Source organism: Periplaneta americana, chromosome 9 (genome assembly GCF_040183065.1).
Source record: "Periplaneta americana isolate PAMFEO1 chromosome 9, P.americana_PAMFEO1_priV1, whole genome shotgun sequence".
Lineage (NCBI taxonomy): Eukaryota > Metazoa > Arthropoda > Insecta > Blattodea > Blattidae > Periplaneta > Periplaneta americana.
The window spans coordinates 132,338,191-132,362,328 of NC_091125.1; the positions used below are offsets into that span (position 1 = coordinate 132,338,191).

At 37.2% G+C, this 24,138-nt stretch overlaps 2 protein-coding genes across 5 annotated transcripts in view; one reads left to right on the plus strand and one right to left on the minus strand.

Annotated features, from left to right (window-relative positions):
- The window catches only part of LOC138706527 (speckle-type POZ protein B-like), a 49,129-nt gene extending 34,948 nt beyond the window's left edge, over positions 1-14,181 (minus strand). The window contains exons 1-2 of one of the 3 annotated variants that reach the window (XM_069835911.1): positions 14,124-14,181; positions 13,412-13,499 (exon numbers count right to left, since the gene is read on the minus strand). In XM_069835911.1, coding sequence (XP_069692012.1) covers positions 13,412-13,499; positions 14,124-14,130 — 95 coding nt within the window. In that variant the 5' untranslated portion in view covers positions 14,131-14,181. Of the gene's footprint in view, positions 1-11,013; positions 11,201-13,411; positions 13,500-13,924; positions 14,075-14,123 lie in introns of those variants that run through there. The other 2 variants (XM_069835910.1, XM_069835913.1) reach the window with 2 other exon arrangements.
- The window catches only part of LOC138706526 (tudor and KH domain-containing protein homolog), a 117,206-nt gene that overhangs the window by 65,743 nt on the left and 27,325 nt on the right, over positions 1-24,138 (plus strand). The gene's annotated exons all lie outside the window — the stretch shown is intronic.

Genomic DNA, 24,138 nt, shown 5'->3' on the forward strand with positions numbered 1-24,138 from the left:
ATCGTCACTTCTTTCGTCGTTTCAGTTCCTGTGGAGTAACGGTTAGCATGTCTGGCCGCGAAACCAGGTGGCCCGGGTTCGATTCCCGGTCGGGGCAAGTTACCTGGTTGAGGTTTTTTTCCGGGGTTTTCCCTCAACCCATTACGAGCAAATGCTGGGTAACTATCGGTGTTGGACCCCGGACTCATTTCACCGGCATTATCACCTTCATCTCATTCAGACGCTAAATAACCTAAGCTGTTGATAAAGCGTCGTAAAATAACCTACTAAAACTACTAAAATCGTTTCAGTTGGTTTTCATGGAAACTGAATGAATGAATATGAACGTCACTTGAATCGTTTCATGTGGTTTCATAGACGCCGAATGAATATGACCGCCATTTATTGCGTCGTTCTAGTTGATGTCCATGGAAACCATATTATGAGTAAAGAGCGTTTGGTCACCGAGTGAAGAAAACAGGTTAGCTGTGCTACGGGGTATAGATGACAGTACACGCACACGGCATGTTCGGTACAGTCAATGCAGAAGATAATAGTAAAAGAGTACCAATGGAACAAGGTTAGGTGTCGATTATTAGGCTGATTGAAACTGTTTTTGCCTACCTGTATAGGAAATGAAAACGTACAACCACATTATAAACACACACCCATCCCACTCCACCTCACATGACTCGATTAAAATTGTAATAATAGCAAAGTTTTGCATGTTTTGGTGAACAAGGATCGTGTCAATACACACCGATGTATCACATTTTATATAAGTTATGCACCAGTAACTTCTTGGGGAAATTGAAAGAGGTTTCCCGAAGTACAGTCGTTGCTTAGCCTATCCGAAAGGAAAGAAATTTTAAAATGTGCATATTTATTGTAAGCTTAAATTTAAAGAAGGTTGATGAATATCACAGTAGTTACGTTTATTGTTTTTTATGTTTGAACAGAGGTCGTATTTTTATTGCAGTGAAAGTCCTGTGATGTTTTGTTTATTACAATTATAAGTTAACCTATTCCTCTTTTAAAATTTTGAACAATATTATGTATGATTTTCTTATAATATAAGCAATCATCGTTTCAAAAAACAGTGCTTTGTAGATGAATACACTAATTATTTCTCTCATGAGCTGACTGTACAAGTTTATACATGCCTGTTATTAGTAGTTGGGCCCTTGCCGTATCGTTTGTTGCACAAAATAGTAGAGAGTGTAAGTAAGTGTTCACTAAACTTGTAGTTCATTGTGACCAAAAACTGGGCTCAATTATGAGCATCACCTAATTTGTTTTACAGTTTAATATAAAATTGTTCATACTGTCGTTAATTTTGAAAATCCGGACACTGCCTACTCACAGAAAAAAATGAGAAACTTCCCATAGTAACGATTGTAAGTTTGCCAATTTACTCCCGTTGAAACGGGATTTTATCAGTTTGTTTTTGGGAACGGAAATTACTTTGTCTCTACAAATTCATTTTGCACTTAACATTTTTACAAATGTGGATGGAGTTGTTCCATATTGGTTGTGATTACCTAAGTTCTGTGTTTCCTGTCAAATTTCAGCAATTGTAACGCGTATTATCACCGGAGGTTACCAGACATAAAGTTCAGGATTATAATGCCCATACATCAAAATGTCCATGAAATAATGTCCACGTTGAAAATGTCCTTGTTAAATCGTCTAGAGTCAAAATGTCCATAGTTCTATAATGTCCACTTCACTCTGATGTCCAGAGTCATAATGTCCATAGCTCTATAATGTACACTATATCCATTGTTCATGGTAGTTATAGTAACCTATGTAAAATTTTTCAAATGCTAGAACTAATCAGAATTGAATTTTTTAAAGACGGAACGAAATCCTCAGTTAGTGCCATCACAGAAGGGTAAGCCACTTCTTTCTTTTCGTAGATACCTGTACCAACATCATTACTTTAATAGAGATAGGGCAAAAATATATTGGCGATACAGGAACATGAATCTCCCAAGCCTGAAAAGCATGCAGCACACAAACAACGCGTTAGAAGACTGGCACAATCTTCTTCAACGCGTGATGGCTGTACATCCATCCACTTGGCGATTTATACAGTGCCTAAAGCGCGAAGAAAATGGAATTTGGACACAAATATTGCAAGCAAGAGTGAGGCATACACAAATTAAAGAGCCGGGAATAAAACGTATTTGACGAATCAAAGACAAATTCTCCAGATTGTGAGAAACTACAACAGGTACAAAGAAAAAGGAGAAATTATCTTAAATCTTAAAAGTATTAGTTACCATCTAAAAGTGGGGCTCCGGTTCCCGATGATTAATAAGTTATTTGTACGAGTTATGGAATAAAATTTGTGTTCTATTCCAGCAGAATTTTCCTTTGAACTTGGACATTATGGACGTTTGACACTATGGACATTTTGACCTAACGGACGTTTTATCATATGGCCTTTCTGTCGTATGGACATTTAGTACATGAACATTTTCACCGTATGGACATTTTGACCTTATGGACGTTTTACCATATGGACGTTCTGTAGTATATGGACTATATACAGTGAAAGCTCACCGGAAGTTAACCCAATTTCTTTAAATCCGTAACAATTTGTTTTTTATTTCGGACGGACTTTTTCTGCGGCCTTTCGACATATTAGTGCCCGTAATGGTTTAGGAGTTGGAACATGGAATTTAAGACCTTTTCACAAAGTTCGTGATAAAATTTTGCAGACTTATGGAATGCGAAGCAGTTAGGACAAGGCATCTTTATGCAGTGAATGAATAAATAAATAGTAAATAAGTAAATAAATAAATAAAGTAATAAGTAAATAGATAATAAATAAACAAGCAAATAAATAAATTTATTAATACATTTCTAACCGTCGTTTTCCATATAGATAAACCTTTCAGATTACAGAAATTAGGGGTAAATGGGCGAAGACTATTTTTTATAAGAAATTATGACAAAGTTTACTTCCGATTTTTGTTATTTATTTGTATTAATGCCAAGAGCATCGAAAGTGGTATATAGAACAATTATGAACTACAACATCAAAGATAAATACAAAAGTCGACCTGGTTGGCGAGTTGGTATAGCGCTGGCCTTCTATGCCCAAGGTTGCGGGTTCGAGCCCGGGCCAGGTCGATGGCATTTAAGTGTGCTTAAATGCGACAGGCTCATGTCATTAGATTTACTGGCATGTAAAAGAACCCCTGCGGGACAAAATTCCGGCACATCCGGCGACGCTGATATAACCTCTGCAGTTGCGAGCGTCGTTAAATAAATCATAACATTTTTTAAATACAAAATATAGAACAAAATACATTTAAATTAAAATATATAAACCAAAATAGCATTAACAGTATGTATACCTATTACTGAAAACACTTAGGTCTACAGAAGAGTCGAAAAATAGCTTAATATCATAAAAGGGGCTTTATATTAGCTAGCGTTACAAGGTGGTTTCAAATATGTTAAAATGTACATGTCTTTTGTAATTTATTGAACATAGCAACTGCAGCCAAGCTAAAATAATTCTTTGATTTGCTCAGTCTAACATTTGATTTAGAAAGATAATAATTAGTATGTCTTATATATATAATTATACGTAGGTATAGGCCTACTATTAAATATCATTCATTGTATTATATTTAAATGGGATTCACAGTACAAAATGTTTGACAGCACGTCTGCAGTTCCCAAAGTACTTGTGATTTATTGTGCCACATGGACTCTTGCTTCTGTGGTATGGGTGATTTGCTCTTGGCACTGTGTCCAAGACGAGGCCAATTTAAATAAATGCATGAATTCCATTGGGCAATCACGATTCGAATCCTACAATACTTATACCTGTTTATTCGGCTAGTATTTTTATTTGTAATATACTATTATTTGTTTTAGTAGGTTATGATTTATTTCTGTTATTTTTGTTTACTGGCCTATGATATAGGCCTAATATGTTTCAGGCGATATTCCACCGCTGCCAAATCTTATCTGGCGAGCAACAGTGCATCACAACTGGGAAGAATATAGAATGAACTCACGATATATTTAGTTCATCTTTGAGTACGACCTCAAAGTGTGTGATTGTAAGGCCGTAATCTACAATGCAGGCCTAAAAGTAAACAAAGCACTGGTGTTAGAAAGTTGGGATGCATTCCATCAAATGCAGCCATTCATAATACGTTGACGTAAACGGAACCATAATGACGTAAAATTAAAAGCTTGGCATCTACGAAACTTTAACTTTAAATTTGCGTCAATGTAGTAATTCAGGGAATCACAAGAAGGAAATGACGTTAGTAAGAGGTAGTTAACTTTGGACCTTCATTATAAACAAAATCTAAAGCAGTTACCATGGAAAGGACTATGTTGTTTGATAAATATCTACTACAAGTTTGGTGATAAAAGTTGAGCCGATTCTGTGTTGTGAATTATTAGCATTAAAGAAATTATGTTATAAAAATTCAATTTTGATAAAACTGAGTATCGGTGTCAGATAAAATATTTATTTTTGAAAGGAAATTGATGTCGATTTGTTGGGTACATTGCGGGATCATCGATGCCGTGCACGGCATGATTTTAGGGTTAGTAGTTCTCAAACTGGGGGTCGTGTAAAGAGCCGAGAGGAGGAGGGGGTCGCGAGATGATGTGCAAAATATAACAAAAAAATGCCTTATTGACATACTTATATAAACAACATTTAACATGTAGTTACACACTAAACTAAAATATTAATGCGATAGATGTCTTTTTTTTTTTTTTTTTTTTTTTTTTTTTTTTTTTTTTTTCGAAAGTAGCTCTCAAATCTGAACGCTATATTCGATATACAACTCGATTCAACGATTTTGGCCCTTGTCCTTGCTTGTTTGGCTAGTGAGCGAGCTGTGTTTTATGGATGTAGTATTCATCTATGGCTGACGTATTGTTTTGTCTTTAAAAAAATACTCAAAAAGCAGTTGTTTAGAATTGTGGAAACTTAATTGCATGCTCGCAAAATCAAACTCAGTATTTATCGTATCATACGTTACACGAGTTCTTTAATGCCTTGGAATGCATCACATTCCTTTTTGTCAAGTGATGTAAACCAGAAATCAAGTTTCTGTATAAATCCTTTGATTTTATCCATGGTTGTTATTATGTTAACATCTTGGTTTGAAACTTCTATTCAGACTGTTAAATGTTCGAAAATACCAGCAAAGTAAGCTACTGAAAATGATGTTCATGTAATATTTTGTGTCGTATTGTGTTATTCCATTTTGGTCCTTCTTTGGATAGTATCCACTAATTTTGAGTAAAATTATTATTTTCGATTTTACAGGGATTTGTATTTTTCGAATGGGGGTAAGTACCTACCAGTTCGGTAGCGGGGGTCGCCCATAAGTGGGTCGCGCCTTCGGAAAGTTTGGGAACCACTGGTTTAGGGAATAGACGAATTAGGCTCAAACTTATATGTATCAGAGACTTCGAAAATTTTCTGTGGATGTGTATTTCATCTCGTACATTTTGTCCTTGATTTCCAATAAAGTTTTTTTTGTATTAATGAAAAGCTTAGTATTAGCCATTTCGTAATACGTGCACTTCAACCGTTTTACCACAAATTTTATCCGTGTAAAATACTAATTTTTATTCTTTTTATGTTATATTTTTGGTCCAGGGAGAATACTCTTCTGAAAAGAGACAAGTGTTTTTTTTTATAAAAGACAAGTATTTCCCCTGGGCCAAAAATACAATGCATATAGCGGTACTATGCTTATCATTTCCTTTTTTTTTTTCTATGTATTATACTCGTATTTCATTTGAATCACTACCTGATAAATTGACTGTCGGATATTGATATGAACAAAATCCCTCAAATAGTTAATGAGAAATCACTGCACACAGACCACTTCTTCGGTGTAGATCATTAGCTCGTGAAACCAAATCCATGTGTGCGCCTTAGCTTACAGTAAGAACCTTATGATGGGGGTAAGTGAGCTAGCTAGTAGCTGCAAGTGCAAGCATAGTGATGGAGGGAAGCTTCCCTGTCCAATTTCTTATTTCTTTGATGCATAGGTAGATTTCACGAGATGACGAATGGTCTTTATCAGCGATGCTGAAAACATGAAATCTCTAAGTCGATTTTTTGCTGCATTACAGTATTATCACAGTCTAGTGTATATACAGTCACGAAGCTTGAGTTGTGAGGGTGCTAGGAACAATTGACTGTTCCGGTGCTATTTCGCATTGTCTGTAATGAGGCGATATTAGCGATCCTAGTGGTTAGCAACTATCTATGGATGCATATTTACTACGTATTGAGCTTCGTGACTATATACTAAACGACATTTCATACAAGTTGAGAGGATGCTAAGGTATTTCTTTCCCCTTCTACTGTCCCTGAGTCCGTCTATAACAGACCGGTAGCTGTTACCTCTTATACCTGCACCCCCCAAGTTGTACACACAAGAAAATAAAATATTAAATAAAGTACATAAATGGATATAAAATACAGTGACACAGATGTTTGACAATTACATGTTTGAGTATATTTTAATGTCGTTCTTTCAATATTTTCAACTAATAATGAATTAAATTAAGGAATGTTAGTTTGTATTATGAAGTCAGGGGGGAGTGACACAGTGCAGATTGTCCCATTGTGTATGCTTAGAGTAGCAACTAGCGATGAAGAAAACATTTATCTTCTGCTGTCAATAGCTTTTTTAATGTGTCAGTTGATATAAATAACAATAAAATGAAATACAAACGCTTAGTATAGATTTTCGAAATATAGATTACCGGTAAACCTTTTCAATAATAAGGATTTTCACTATATTCAAAGTCAATTAGTCGAACGTTAGTAAGATAGACAGTAGCATCTTCCCCTTCACGGATGGTAAAGAGTGTGAGTAGAGGGGAAAGCCTATCAACCAAACAAATGGGGATTAGACTGTGGTGTTACTTTCTCTTATACTTCATATGATGAGAAATAATTCAGCATTGATGAGAACGTGAAGGCAACTGTGAAGGATTTGGTCGGGCAGAGGCGTCATAAAAAATTAACAGTTGAATAGTACTACTAAAGGAAAAAATGTGAGAACTGTACCTTTAATATTAAAATATCCGACTTGTATAAACGCTTAAAAAATAAAAGGCAATATGGGGCTAAGTCAGGAAATTGTTTGTGGCATTGGCATGTCATCCATCAATACTTTGTCCCGTTAGAAATGCACCACAAAATCTCGTGTTTTAATTCACTGCATAATTAACAGACTGTTAATATTTTCAGTGTATAAAATAAATTTATGAAGAATAGTCAGTCTTAGACAATTTTTTTTTTTTTACTATTATTTGGAATAGACTCTGCGTAAAACCAAACCCATATATTTTGGAATTGATGGTATTAATACAGTACTTTCTGCTTATAGATGTTAAGGTATATTATGTTATGCTTTGACTTGGCTAGGGAATATCAGGTTAGGCCTATAGTTTGCTGCTTTCTTCATAACCGACAACCTGTTTAAATATTTTGGAGACAGTATGTCTGAACTGCTACTACAATGACACGTACAGGTGCAATAAAACATGGTGAAATACACTTAGGAGCAGATTTCACGAGTTTCTGCATTAATTTGTAAAATATTTTTTTTTTTTTTTTACATGGCGTCACCCGTAGATCGGAAATTTTAGACTAATTTTTACAATTTAGTTGCATAGCCAACAAAAAAAAAAAATTACATGCCTGAAAGCGACAATGCCATTCGGTATAAATCCTTTTCCTTTTATGTAGTTGAGTTTACCCCAGTTTGCTATATGGAAAATAGTAATTTCAGATAAAATAGGGAGAGAGTACACCATGCGATATAACACTCTATAAGGTCTTCCCTAAAAAATCGTATCTCCCCCTCCCAACCTTAAACCTCTAAGGTCGGGACATTGGCTATAAGCTACTTCGTTCAGAGATTCAAAATTATATCCCCGTTGTGGTTTTGTATATGAAGACTGAATTTGTAAATAAGCACTTACAATCATGTGATGGTCAAATAATCTTGAAAATATTGTTATATTAGGGGAGAGCCAAGTAGTATCGGACATCGGGTAATATCGGACAGTGAGTTTCTTTCATCTACCACACGATGATAGTACCTGGTTGACATGGTTACGTTTCTGTGATGTCGCATAGAGAAACGTAACCATGTCATTCAGGTACTACCGTATGGTGGTAGATGAAAGAAACGTACTATTCGATATTACCCGATGTCCGATACTACCCGACTCTCCCCTATTTATTTACAACCAGTCGTAACATACACCGTGTCCCAGAAGTCGTGGTGCGGTTTCAGAGGATTATAATATTTTTTGAATGCATAAAGATATAAATGTAATATTGGTGCCAGATAAAAACAAAACTCTCAAAGGTTCTCGTCTGTAAGTTTGAGGCACTAAAGGAAACAAAAGACGGTAACAATCGAACAAATGCAATAATTTTCATTGTCATAATTAATTATTATACAAGATGGATGTCGAAAGAAAAGTGCGATATGTTTTGGCTGGCAAAATTTGAATATGTGACTCGTGTACGACGTGAATTTCGTCGCGTATTTAACGAAGAACAACCACACGAGAATAACGTTCGTCGTTCGGATAGACAGTTAAAAGAGACTGGAAGCCTGTGGAGAAAAAGCGTACTGAAAGACCATCGACATGATAAAACGGTAGAAGCCATCCGAAGAGCATTTGTCAGAGTCCAAAGAAATCAGTAAGGTAAATGCGACCGACAATATTAGGACTTCAAAAACAATAGTGTATAGAGCTTTAAAGAAATGTCTTCATCTGACTCCTTATAAACTTCATTTATCACATACACTTCAGATGATTGGGTGGCCGGGTAGCTCAGTTGGTAGAGCAGCTGGTTACGGACTGGAAGGTTCGGGGTTCGATCCCAGGTGGTGACAGGATTTTTTCTCGTTGCCAAACTTTCAGAACGGCCCCGAGGTTCACTCAGCCTCCTAAAAAATTGAGTACCGGGTCTTTCCCGGGGGTAAAGGGCGGTCAGAGCGTGGTGTCGACCACACCACCTCATTCTAGTGCCGAGGTCATGGAAAGCATGGGGCTCTACCTCCATGCCCCCCAAGTGCCTTCATGGCATGTTACGGGGATACCTTTACCTTTTTACCTTTTACTTCAGATGATTATCACATAAGGTATGGGTTTGCTGTGGATATGCTTAATGTGTCACAGATTCAAATTTTGCCAGCTATAAAACACATTGCACTTTTATTTGGACATGCATCTTGTATAATTAATTATAACAATGAAAATTATTGCATTTGTTCGATGTTTCCGTCTTTTGTTTCCTTCAGTGTCTCAAACTTACAGACGAAGAACCTTGAGAGTTTTATTTTAATCTGGCACCAATTCTACTTCTTTTCATTAAAGAAAATAAGATATCTGAGGGTATTAGGGCCCGGCATGTTATAAGGCCCACTACCTAGTTTTGCCATTAGTAATAACTTTTGCAAAAGAGAGAAATAGCTCTTAAGACCTATTTCTTCTTGGATTCAAGTGAGGTATAAAGAAATTTTATAAGATTCTCGTTCATGTTTGTAGCTTACTGGTGGCAGCAAGTTATGTGTGGTTATTTCTGCTTTCATTAAAAAATTTTGCAAAATTTATGTTAATATTTAATCGTTTTACTGTGTGTTATTAATATAATATTAAATGCACGTTATTGTGTAAACATTAAGAAGTTTGGGGCTACCATGAAACTTTCGCTAATGAGCGTATGAGCACTCCATAAATTAAAATTGGCGCGAAGTAACAGAGCAGGAAATAAGGTCCATGAAATAAATACGTGGAAACGTCCACAAGTTATAAAAGTCGCTGAACTATAAAGTTCAAACTCTGAAGCACAATCTCTTTTGTAAGAAATGAAACAAACGAAAGACTGACAATTCCTAATGCAGAAAGAGCACTGGATGAACCATCAACTTCAGGATTTGTAAACGTCCAGGGGACGCTGATGTGTTCTGTCTGCGAAGAGAATTGTTGTAGATATACATGTGTGTGTCTCTTGTGAATGTTGGGTGCACGATGAATGTGTAGGTCTTACTGAGGAAAAAGATGAAGACTTTGTATGCCCAAATTGTGTTCAGTACTTATATTCTTTATTGTGGGCCTTATTATCTGTCACAGCAGGATATAAGGCCCAGTGACATGATGTTAATTTTCATTGCTCACAGTATTTATGTGTCTGTTTGAATATTTATTTAAAGTAAAATATGGTCATTGTAGAGTATCCACCGCCCACTGAACGAATATTGGTTAAACGAGCGTTGAGCGACTTCCGCCGATTTTGTAATAGACACCGACGCACTTAGGTTAGGTTAGGCTTTTATTATCCCGTCAAGATGAAGGTGAAAGCAATTGAGTGTGATTTTTTGTTTTCTATGTTGGCAGTTCAAGTGCGTCGGTGTCTATTCCAAAATCGGCGGAAGTCGCTCAACGCTCGTTTCACCCGAATATTTCACACTTTTATCACTGCCAATGTTGCGCTATAAACTAATTTTCGCAAATCTAATGTAAAAGATTGCCTACACAAGGAACAAGTTATACTAAATGTTTAGGATTAGTGTAAAACTGGCCTATGTCTCCTATAGTGGGCGGGACATAAGTAACATTCACCTAAAATAGTATAGGATAACTATAAAAGTATGCTATTCCATTATTTAAAAATTGCTAAACGTCTCCATTTCAAAGAAAGAACGTTTTATTCCTTAGGTGGGCCTTATTACCCCCGGTTACCTTATAATCCTCTGAAACCCCACCATGACTTTTGGGACACAGTGTACTTTATGGAAGCGTTTCGTATGAGACGTGCTTTCTGAGACTGTGTCATTAAATTACATATATTTTTAACTGTATTTTATTGTCACCGACTTTGAACAATATAGGCAGTTGAAAGCGTCTTAAAATAATAGGTAAAAAAACACACACACACACACGAGGAGTAGATTTCACGCTATGGAAGGGTAAATCCACCCTTGAGGTGTCTCCCACCTGTTTCCTTATTTGCGTCGGTGTCTGCAACTAGCACATAGTCGTCACAAGCACACACTTGTACAGCAGAGAGAATACTGGCGCGCCGGGAGTGTTTGTCCCTTGTGGGGCCGCTTCTTGGCACGCGTCTGCCCTCCTACCTCAACCACGTCGCGTGTTCCCCAGTGTTTACTGTAACACGCGCATCTACAGGATGCCCCATGCAATACTGCTTTTAACTACACTCTCAGTTCCCAGAGGTTTATGACTCGCTTTTCCTAAGGAACTTTGAAGAAATGTAAGGTGTTTACATTGAAATTCACAAATAATGTATCGCGTCCTTTCAGGAAGTAAAGATATTTGACCTACGATTTTATGGTCGTGTAAGCGAACTTTCTAACCATGGGATAAGTCGGAACCAAAGATATAAACAAGGCACAAGTCGTCTTTCTTGTTTATTGGTTAGAATTTAAGTTGATATCAACCCTTCCTCTTCAATTTTGTAGAATATTATAATCTTTGGTATCCGCATGGTATCTAAATTCCGTCGACACGAATGCGTCCAACGACGCTAGTTCTCAGTAGATGGCACCATTATTGGGGCGGTGGAAAAAGTGTCAGGAGAAATAATTATGTAGATTAAGCATAAATTTATCCATCTTGATTACACAACTTTTAAGACTGTATCACTTCGGAATATGTATGGTAGGACTTATCAGTGTTAAATTTCAACGTACCTCGTTTACATGTTTCGACCTATTTATGGGTCATCTTCAGAACTGGTCGTTGTTGGTCTTGGCGCCACTTGTTCTGTTTTCTGTGAGGGTGTGTTCCTGTGGTGTAGTGTAGAGTCAAAGAGTATGTGTGTTTTGAAGTCGAGTTGTGTGTTGAGAATTTCGTTGGGGTGTGTTTTTGTGTGTCTGTATATTTCATATTGTTCTAGTGTGTTCAGTTTCTGGCTTTTTGGTTGGATGTGTAGTATTTCCATGTCTGTGTTGATGTCACTGTGGGTGTGGTTAGCATTTGTGATGTGTTCTGCATATGTGGAGGTGTTTTGTAATTCTGTTATGGCTGTGATGTGTTATTTGTAACGTGTTTGAAATGATCTGCCTCTCTGTCCTATATAGAAGTTGTTGCAGGTGTTACGTTTATAAATTTATCCTCTGATTGAGATTCTGGCTGATATGTATGTCTATTATCAGACAGTACATCTCACTTGATATGTGTCGGAGGAAGAAGAATTGTTTGTATGCATCTGAAGTCTGACTAGTCAGCGATGTATGCAGTGGAGGAGGAAAGGAACTGGCCACCTCACCCCATTATCTCCTGGCCTAGTTGCCTCATAAGGGGTCCTTCTTGGTATCACTTGTGAGGTTCAGACTGTCTTCGGACAGTTGACTAAACAACAACACGCATAAATGATTCTCATAATTGACAATATCAGGGGTTTCCAGCTAAACCCAGTGTTGTTTTACAATCAGTAGAGGGTATGAAAAATTGAATTGTATAATGCGGGTATATTTATATACGTTTAGCAACACTGACTGACTAGATTTGTATAATACACGTCACCGTTCGTTAACAGAAAACCACACTTTAAGTCACACAGAGTTTGTGTGCACTCATTGCTGGACGGTTTGTCAGCCCACTTTGAGGTATGTGGAGATAAAGGGAAAAATTGAGTCGGTGTTCAGTAGAGTTCCTGGCTAGCTCAGTCGGGAGAGCATTGGTGCGTTTAGCCTAAGGTCCCGGGTTCGATACCCGGCCCCGGAACAATTTTTCCCTTGAAATTATTCAACACTGATTATTATCTTTGCCATCTTTTCATAGTAGTAATAACTAAAGAAGCCACACACCAGCAAATTAACGATCACTATTGATGAGTAGGGTGAGATGTCTTTGAACGTCAGTGTACATGATGAAATCTGGCTGGTTACCGAGTTCGTCGCTCGTAACCTAGCTGGTCGCTGGGTGGAAAGTCAGGGCGATCAAAGCGAAGCTTGCTTGCACCTGCCAGTCAATGTAGCTGAACTGACTCTGCTTTCCAAATTGTCTTTTAAAAAACAATAACAATTTGTAAAATTGCCAGGACCAACTGTATTGGTCTCCAAGATCTCCTGAGTGTACCTCAGATATTTTGACACTTTTAGTGTGGAAGGAAATAACCACGTAAATATTTCTCCTTTTTCTGGACATCATCTCCTGTCATAATAAAGTCCTTCCATTAAATCCCATATAGTTCATTCTAATTCAAATAGGACATTGATAAATTATATATTAATTGCCGAAATGTCACTACCGATAATATTCTTTCTAAAATCTTATGTACTATAAAATATCAATTTTTCATTTGGAAATTTACTTACCATTGATAACCATTTCAACTCCTACTTTTTCCCACAATTTCACAATAACGTACCGGTTTTGGTGGTCGAGATGAGCCTGATTCCAAAAACATCTCTTGTATACACTTGATAGAGCATCTTCTGCGAACCTCTGGAAAAAAACTAAGGAAGAGACTAGTGAAGTGCTTTGTGCGGAATGTGGCATTGTATGGGGCAGAAACATGGACATAACGAAGTGAAGAGAAACACTAGAATAAATTGAAATGTGGATATGGAAAAGAATGAAGTGTGTGAAATAGACAGATAGAGTAAGCTGATGCTGCTGGTGGCAGACAATAAATTCCAAATGTAAATGAAGAGTAGTCTGCCGTTACCCCAGAGATCAGCTGGATGATGGATAAGAAGTGATACCTCGTATCTACAAAAATTGTCATTTAGTTTAACTACGTTATTATTATGTTAACAAAATTGGAAAGTTAACTGATATTTTGTCCTCGAGTAGAAGATCTTGCAAAGCAGAAGCACGTTATATAAAAAGTTTGTCTATTTTGAGAGAAATTAATTTTTAAAACAGTTTTCTGACTCACCTGCAAATTCACATATACGAGGTATCATTTCTTAGCCAACGTAGAGCTGCTATCGAAATCCAGGACTACTTAATGATTAAGTCCGCACTGTAGACAAAACACTGATGTTGCTAAAAATTAACGTGCGGAAAGAATAGTTAACTTATAGGAGAGAATTTCAGTTCAAAACCGTTTAATTAAGAAATACATTTATACCGACCGAACATCTGGACTTCTTAGCTTTTAAAACGTCATACAGCGATCTGGAAAGTGAATTTCTCAAGCTTTCCTCATGTTAAGCATAATTCTGTTCACCTACTCAAACCGTGAAATCTCAGAAAGAATCAGGAAGACTTAGCGAGATGCTGGGCAGTGCGTGCCAATTCGCCACGTGACCTGCACGAGGCTGCATCTCATTCTGTTACGCTCGGAATGTTTGTGTTGCTCATTATGACAACCTCGAATGCAAACTCTCCGAGAATCCACGTGTCTTCCCTTCTAACGAGGCTACGTTCTTCGTACACACGAAGTTTCTCGTGAATGCTTGAGTCCTTGTGCACTTAAATTATTACGAACCACGATCTAGAGAAGTATCTGTTATTCATATGAAGACTTTGTCCTCTAGAACTTGTAGTATCTGGAAGGCATTTTAAGTATCGTATGTACTATATTAAATTGTTGCTATTCAATATCTTAAGTCGACTTGGTTGGCAAGTTGGTATAGCGCTGGCCTTCTATGCCCAAGGTTGCGGGTTCGATCCCGGGCCAGGTCGATGGCATTTAAGTGTGCTTAAATGTGACAGGCTCATGTCAGTAGATTTACTGGCATGTAAAAGAACTCCTTCGGGACAAAATTCCGGCACATCCGGCGACGCTGATATAACCTCTGCAGTTGCGAGCGTCGTTAAATAAACCATAACATTTCAATATCTTTACATTCGAATATTTAATCTATACAGGGTGCCCCATTTAACTTGTGTACCTATTATAACTTTTTTGTTGGGATAGGTATTTGAATTTTTGTTTTTGAGAGTTATGTTAGAACGAGAGGCTAACATGAGTGTGGAGATTTGGTGTATGTAACTACAATATGGTACTAGATACACATGACGTCATCAATTTTTCAAATAACACTACATACTTTAATCATGTTACATTGATTACACACATTAAGACGAGTTCAAAATGTATCACAATGTCACCTTCCCAATCAATAACAACAAGAAAATGCAAAATGAATGCCATCAGAATGTGCCGTTTGTTGTGGTGCCCCATTCATCTTGTGCATTAACTTACACAAAACGAAAGTCGACTGACGTCCGTACACGAATTGTTTCAGAATGCATAAATATACCGCCATAGGCCTGCCACCTATCCGTTAAAGCATCGCATCCAGAAAAACATGCCCTCTATGTTTATGACAGTGAATGAATATATTCATCTTCATGATACTGTTTATTGGTAGGCCCATTTGTTTTAGATCTAATAGTCGTTAGTTTTACAATGTATGAGTTATTTTCAAACATACAGTAGTTCACTTTGTTGTTGTTGTTGTTGTTGTTGTTGTTCAGTCAACTATCCGAAGACAGGTTTGAACCTCATAGTGACACCCATGAGGCAACTAGTGTCGTTTTAAAATTGGAGTTATTAGAGTTTTAGTTGGACAACGATTTCAAATTATGTTCGACTTTTAAATTTGTCTCTCTCTCTCTCTCTCTCTCTCTCTCTCTCTCTCGGAGGAGGAGGAGGAGGAGCGCCCGAAGACTGGCACCTCAGTGTGAGACATATTGTGCAACCTCATTAGGGGTGATTGTTGAAGTCCTTAGGACCGCATTCCTGTGAGTGCGTGTTTCACTGCTTGATACCATCTTATTGATTTAGCTACAGCATCCAGGTCTGACAGAATCCGCGTGAACAGCAACGCACCTCCGTCTCCTTGTTGATATTCTTCAGCCTCCTAAAGGTACGGTCACACGTCGCTACTTTTGCAGCGCTGCAGTACAAAAACCTGCGCAACTCTTGTACTGCGACGTGTGAACAACGGTGCAACCCGAAAAGTAGCGGCTGCCGAACCTGCTGCCCGCTACTTTTCCATGCTGCGCGCAACTTAAAAGTAGCGACGTGTGAACAGGGTTTTCAGGGTTGCAGCCGCAGCATTTTTGATATCGGTTTTGTTGAAACTTTTGCTGCGATTGCAACCAGTGTTACCACCCAAATGTGCCAATGATACTTTTATTGTTTGGATATATTTTAATGTTAAATGTGATGAAAATAAATTATTTGTAACAGTTATTAAATACATAACACAGTCTGAGCATAATTGGTGACGATATAATTAATTTTTTTTTTAATTTTCCGTAGCGTAGTTCCAAACAGGAGGGTTGCCAACATTGATTACGTGAATATACTGTTGGTTATCATTTAAGTATATAGGCGTTTTAAAAAGCTTTATAGTAAAAATAATGTCAATTTCTGAATATTAGATACGACAGAAAAGCAAATAATAGATAAGGAAGCTTTCGCATGAGTTTCTTAATAATGCGAACATACACAAAATGTATATTGAGAAGTCAACACGGAGATGGGAACCTGCAGCATGACTGCGGCTGCAAAAGTAGCGCCTTGCGTTTGAACAGACTCGCAACCTCCAGTTGCAACTTTTGCTGCACTCGGGTTGCGCAGCACGAAAAGTAGCGTGCAGCGCGCTACTTTTGGCTTGCGTGTGAACACGACACGCAACTTTTGCAGCTGCATTATAAAAGTAGCGCTGCAAAAGTAGCGATGTGTGACCGTACCTTTAGATCGATGGCATCTGTTCGCAATTTTCATATACTACATCTTGCTGCAGCCTATATTGACCTGAAGATGGCGGCACTGTAGATACCGCGATTCACCATGGCCCCACCTGTCTGCGGGATCTACATACAGTTCCAGGTCTGTCGTCCGCTATGAAAGTCCCCATGCCGTCCTGGGATCTGCGCAGCTTCTCCATCTGTAGGCAAATCACAGTACCACGTTTGCCGGATCTCTTGGTCGACCTGAAACTATTGAAAGTGATACATGAAGTTGAAATTTAATGAAGACGAAAGGAATCCGAGATCTAACGCCGAAAGTTACTCAGAAATTCTGCTTCATGTGCTTGAGGGGGAGGAAACCTCGGAAAAACTCCAACCATGTAACTTGTACCAACCAAGATTTGATCCAGGCCTGCCCGTTCACGGTCAGACATGCTGTTACTACACAGCGGTGGTTAAATTTGGGGTTACTTTAAATGCTGTGTATTTGAAATATCTTAAGCCAGTCATGTCAATTGATGCCCACAGGAGCAAGCGCGCGCTTTAGAGCTCAGGAGAGCCTGAGCGCTTTACAGCGGAAAGGAAAGAGACAGACGAAAGAAGTAGTATATGCCGCTTGGTCGAGCTATATTCAGGGATGGCCAGCACTGATTCAATAGATAAAGGGAAGAGAACTTATTAAAACTGTATCCATGTTAACTTTAGATTTGTCTGATAAGTATAAGTGCATTATAAGAATGTAAGTTTTAATTTTAATGCTCATTTTTCACAAGTTTGATTTTATTTATTCAAAAGAAATATTTTCTCAACTTTTTTAATAGAAAAGTGAAATTTTTAGATATAGGCCTGTTTATTTAGTAGCCTTACAGAATGTTTTCGTAACTCTAATAAACCGTAAATACGTATTACTGAAGATAGTGTATTGGAAATTTTGAAAATATTCGCATGGAAATTGTTTGTAAGGAAATGAATTAACAAAGCAACTACTGTTACATCATAAGCAAAAAGCAACTACTGTTACATCATAAGCAAAAGATACGTGCCTATGTGTTGGTAAAACGTTAACTCTATAGCTTCAGCATATTTCGAGAAAATAATTTAATATTCTGATGACAGGAAGTTGCTCACCAATATCACCTTAAAAGCATAATGCGATAAGAGTTTTGTTATGGAATATTAGTTACATTTAAAACATATACAACACCTAGGTAACTTTGCTTTGTACTGTAATATTGTTTTGATTAGTTTATTGATTACTTTTATAAGGCTAACGGTAGCGTCAATATCAATTCCAACGTATCATGTCATACTCAGTCTCTTTTTTTTTTTGGATATCACTTTCTTTATTAATGATGTGTTTCATCCATTTTTTACAGTATAGTTGTGCTACTATGGAATTTATGTGAATATTCCTTCTTAACTCGTTATTATGTTATTAACATTTAAAACACAACTGCAATATTAAGAAATTGATATTAGTACTTTTGTTTTATAGACAATGTAAGATAATATCAGAAAGAAGCCATATAAAAATAACGACATAAAATTTCACGTTCCGTTTGAAGTTTGTGCATCACTGTTTTCTTAACCCAACAGGCTGCTTATTCATATACACAACCCTTCCTCTTTCCATACTTAGCGCTTGATGCCCGCGCATGATGTCAAGGTCAGAAAAATGCGCTTGCTACAACATTCTCCTATGAAGTATTGCGTATAACTATCGTCTTCATTTCATATGGAATAAGTTGTCACTGCCTGTAAAAACGAACTACAGGGCGGAAGACACGTAGCAGAGCACACATCTTGCGTACATAAACTAGACTACGAAAGTAAATGCTTTCGAGGCAGAAATTTCCACGATTAATAATAAATATTAAAATTCATACAGATTGTCATGACCAAATGATAACAAGCATTGAGATGTCACTTTTTCTTATTTGTGGATGCAGTTATCACTATAAAATAAACAGATCTGCGACGTCTTTGGTCACTGATTTGCATTTTATAATCACTGTTCAATAACTTGGTCACGATACAGTACGGACAGACAGTTACGTCATAGGCCACAGCTGTATGTTGTTGAGTTCACACAAAATCTAACCAAACAACCTATCACATGACGTGACGCGTAACCTAAGTTATGTAATTTTTTTTTAATATCACACCAAAAGTGTGTTTGCCTCGTCAGAATTTCAGATCGAACATGACGAGGTCAACGTCAAATATTACAAAATCATTTTAATGCAAAAAAAAATATATATGTAAACACAACAAAATTATTATAATAATTGGCTAGTGGGACTTTTTGTGTCTTCTGTGAGAACCTATGATTATAGATCGGCAAAATATGTTGCCAAAATATGAAGTACCCACGTAGGAGACATCCGGCTCTACCATCTTTCCACGGCTGTTCCAAAGGTTAAGGGAAGGAGGACACGTGGTGCGAAATTATAATTCTATTTCCACACAACTATTTTTGCTTATAACTTTCGACTCAGTCATTTCCGGACCAGGGTTCCTTATCTCAAATTGATATATGTGCCCTTCCCCATCATCCCTGAAAGTTTGTAACACCAGTCCGGAAACACCCTGTATACTGTATTGAAATGGGTATTTTTATGTATTAAAATTATAGACTTGTGAATTTGCGAAGAGACGTTAGACAGTGGTTGCGCACAAGGTTACGTATAATAGCACTTTCGTTATGTACTGAATAAATTGTGTCATCTTCACGACAATTTTTATTATCAAGGTCAGGAGCGTGAAGTCGGATTGGCAATCCCAAAATATAGAAACGGGACGTTTCGTCCGTAACACAAATTCACACAAAGTAATGCATGGTCGAAGTCACCTGGTCCCCTTGTACTCCCAATGGCTCTGTAAACCGTGTCACCCATATAACGAGAAGGCGGCAGAAATAGAATGGCAATCAACCAAAACTTTAGGGGTAATTGTTTTCAAATGGAAGTTTACAAGAGGATTTAAGAGCTTGGCAGCTTGTCCGACACGTCGCTTGACGCCACGCCTGGCTTCGAGCTCAAGGAAGCTTCAGTTTGGCTGTTGTAGTGAGGCGTCTTGACATCTCACGCTATAATCTTGACTGCTGCTTCTGCGTACATTTGTGCGCAGTGTACACAACACTATTACGTACTGTTGCGGCTAGGAAGTTTGAAACGCAAATTAGATGGTCGTATTTCATGTTGTTTTAGAAGCTTTATTGCGCAGTTATAAAGATAGTTGCATTATACGCTGTTGAAAATAAAAGTATGGAGATTGAAATGGTACTTGCAATTTGGGAAAAGGAAACTGTACCAGAACAATGGAAGGAGTCCATAATCGTACCTATTTTTAAGAAGGGGGACAAGACTAACTGTAGTAACTTTCGAGGAATATCACTTTTGTTGACGTCGTACAAAATTTTGTCGAATATCCTTTTGAGAAGATTAACTCCATATGTAGATGAAATTATTGGGGATCATCAGTGTGGTTTCAGGCGTAATAGATCGACTATTGATCAGATTTTTTGTATTCCACAGATATTGGAGAAAAAATGGGAGTATAAGGGTACAGAACATCAGTTATTCATAGATTTCAAAAATGCGTATGACTCGGTTAAGAGAGAAGTTTTCTATAATATTGTTATTGAATTTGGTATTCCCAAGAAACTAGTTCGATTAATTAAAATGTCTTAGTGAAACTTACAGCAGAGTCCGTATAGGCCAGTTTCCATCTGATGCTTTTCCAATTCACTGCGGGCTGAAGCAGGGAGATGCACTATCACCTTTACTTTTTAATTTTGCTCTAGAATATGCCATTAGGAAAGTTCAGGATAACACAGAGGGTTTGGAATTGAACGGGTTACATCAGCTTCTTGTCTATGCGGATGACGTGAATATGTTAGGAGAAAATCCACAAACGATTAGGGAAAACACGGAAATTCTACTTGAAGCAAGTAAAGAGATAGGGTTGGAAGTAAATCCCGAAAAGACTAAGTATATATTATGTCTCGTGATCAGAATATTGTACGAAATGGAACTATAGAAGTTGGAGATTTATCCTTCGAAGAGGTGGAAAAATTCAGATATCTTGGAGCAACAGTAACAAATGTAAATGACACTCGGGAGGAAATTAAACGCAGAATAAATATGGGAAATGCCAGTTATTATTCGATTGAGAAGCTTTTGTCATTTAGTCTGCTGTCAAAAAATCTGAAAGTTGGAATTTATAAAACAGTTATATTGCCGGTTGTTTTGTATGGCTGTGAAACTTGGACTCTCACTTTGAGAGAGGAACAGAGATTGAAGGTTTTTGAGAATAAGGTTCTTAGGAAAATATTTGGGGCTAAGAGGGATGAAGTTACAGGAGAATGGAGAAAGTTACACAACGCAGAGCTGCACGCATTGTATCCTTCACCTGACATAATTAGGAACATTAAATCCAGACGTTTGAGATGGGCAGGGCATGTGGCACGTATGGGCGAATCCAGAAATGCATATAGAGTATTAGTTGGGAGGCCAGAGGGGAAAAGGCCTTTGGGGAGGCCGAGACGTAGATGGGAAGATAATATTAAAATGGATTTGAGGGAGGTGGGATATGATGGTAGGGACTGGATTAATCTTGCTCAGGATAGGGACCAATGGCGGGCTCATGTGAGGGCGGCAATGAACCTCCGGGTTCCTTAAAAGCCAGTAAGTAAGTATGGAGATTGAAATGGCCAAATTGCGTAATATTGTTTTAATAACTTCATTGCACAGTATTACAACTGTAATAGATGCTGTTATGAGTAAAAGTATTGAATTACTTACCGGAATTGATCCGTACACCACGTTCGGATTTTTATTCTTTGCATTATTTTAAATGGAGCATCGCTCATTTGGCCGTATTGCATCTGTCCGCATGACTGGATTCCGATCAGAATTCTTGCCAGAGAATTCTAAATGCATTTCCGTACGGTGCAAGACAGAACCTTCTTCAGTTACAAGCCGGAGTCATACGTCGGCAACACAGTAATTAACTGTCAAACGGAGGCCTACTATCCATAACATGTGTTGGTAGTAATGCCGATTTTCAACGTAAATTAATGTTACAATATAAGTGTGTGTCGATGGAATTATGTTCGCGGTCGTACCAAAAGTTAATTGTTGATGTATTATAAACCAAGTGCGTGTTAGCGATAAAAACAAGACAATAAATGAAAATATGGCTGCAGTCTTTAGCAATTTTTACGGTTATTATTAACGACAAAGTGATTGACAATTCTTCTAGATATTAAATATTGTATAAACTACATTTTTATAGTTTTACTTACTTGTGGTTTGTAGTGTATCAGAATTCTGGCCAAATTGTTGGGTCTCGCCTGCTATATCAATAAAGTTACGCCGTTGATTTTCAAGTTCATTGTAAACAGCTGTTTTGTAATCCCATAAATGTTGCAGTTTTGTTGAAGATTCGGAATGCCTGCTATACATCAGAACTACCTATAATTTGTAGATGCATACACTCACTTTGTTGATTTTCAAGGTTTGTTTATTAATATTATTTATTTTGTAATAAATTAATTATAAACATGTTTCTTTTCACTTCGTATTTACAGGTTTTAAAGTTCACTAAGTTTACGCTAATTGGCACATACTTAATAGATAATGATGTGTTTTGTTACGTATTATGTTGAAGGTATTTCCTTCAGTTTTTCGTAAATCTTTATGCTTGGCCTTGGCCTATTTAAAATTATATTTTAAAAATTTATAACAAATAATTTAGGATAACAGTATTGTTATGGTGACTAGCGAGGTTCAAACTAAAACTGGCTTTCTGAAATATTTATAGAAAAGCACGACAGATAATTACATGAAATAAAAATGTATATGATATACTAGACCTTTCACGTCAGAGGTGAAACAACATAAAGCTGCAAAGCATTGTCAATTTACTAGCCACATAATGGTTAATTAATTGGAATAGGGTATTGCGAAAGAACGTCGTTATTTCATTTACAGTAGTTTTGGCACAAGTAACATTTCTTTAAGTAGTTATTTATTTTCCCTTGTACCATCAATGAAAAACGCGTATACTTTTAATTTCTTTTTAAAGTTATAAGTGGCTGTATGCAAGTATTTACGCGGTATTCTGAAACTCAAAATGCCATTTCGGATTCCGTAATAAATTGCGTACATCAATACACTGAATCTTTATCATATGCACTTAGTTTTGTATCAATTAATGTCGAAAATGTACATGTGACAACGAAATCAAAGCACTAAAACGTCAAACGTCATGCCTTTATTTCGCCTCCGCTCAGCGTTGCCAAACCTACCCATGCTCCGGCTTGTAACTGAAGATGGCTCTGTACAAGATCGAAATATAGAATGTCATGGCAAATTATATCGATTACAAGGCCTCCAATCGCGGTAATATTGAAGGTATAGGTTATTTTATTAAGTTCAACAGTATGAAGATCTTTATGAAATTAGAATTAAAGCAATGTAATATGGAGAAAGAACATATGGGATGAGATTGGGAAAATGCTAAATTAACCAAGTATGTCCTTCATAGTTTAAGTTGCAGAGCTATTAATTTTATTTCCAGGTTCAATTCAGAACACTATAATGAAATAATGTGCTCTAGCGGTAAATTACAACACTATTTGATTATTCATTCGGAAATGCGGACAATGAGCGATACTATAATGAACGCAACAAACGAATTTTTTTCCGGTAAGTGAGCGCCTACCTTATTGCTACGGAAACCAAAACGGTCAAATTTCGTATTGCTTCACAAGTTTTGATGCTTGTCTGGATGATCACATGGCGTACTGTACTTTTATTATTTAGAGACAGGATTTCCATGCACTATCAAATCGTCATATATGCTACATTCATGCACTGTGAATCGACTCCTGTGGATATTGAAGGAACTCTCCATCAGCGGATTCTGCAAGGATGTCAAACAATAAAAACTAGCCACGAATTTTAGAGCATGTTGGGATCTCGATGAGATGAGCTGCGGCAGGTATTTAGACAGAATGTGAACGTTTTGGACAGTTCACCTAAGGAAATGTAAACAGAATGCATCATATTAATTCGTACTGGAGTGCACTGTGATCATACAGGGACATCATTTTATTTTTACTTCAATTTTTATTGTACCTGAGTTTTTGAATGTACTTCACTCCCCCCCCCCCCCTCTACTAGTAAAGTTCCAACTGTTGTTCTCACAGAACCAAGAGTATACAAAGTCTCCTTAATGTCGTAGTAAACACAAACAGTATTGAGTTAGTGAGTATAGTACGTTCTAGAAATATGTTCGCGTTTTCCAGTGACGAAAGAGTTTTCAATATTGAATCATATTTTCGCACAGGTACTGTCGTCCGTTTGCCTACGTCGCATTCAGATTTCCCTCACCCGCAACTGTTTAAAGTAACTTAAATCTAATTAACTGTCA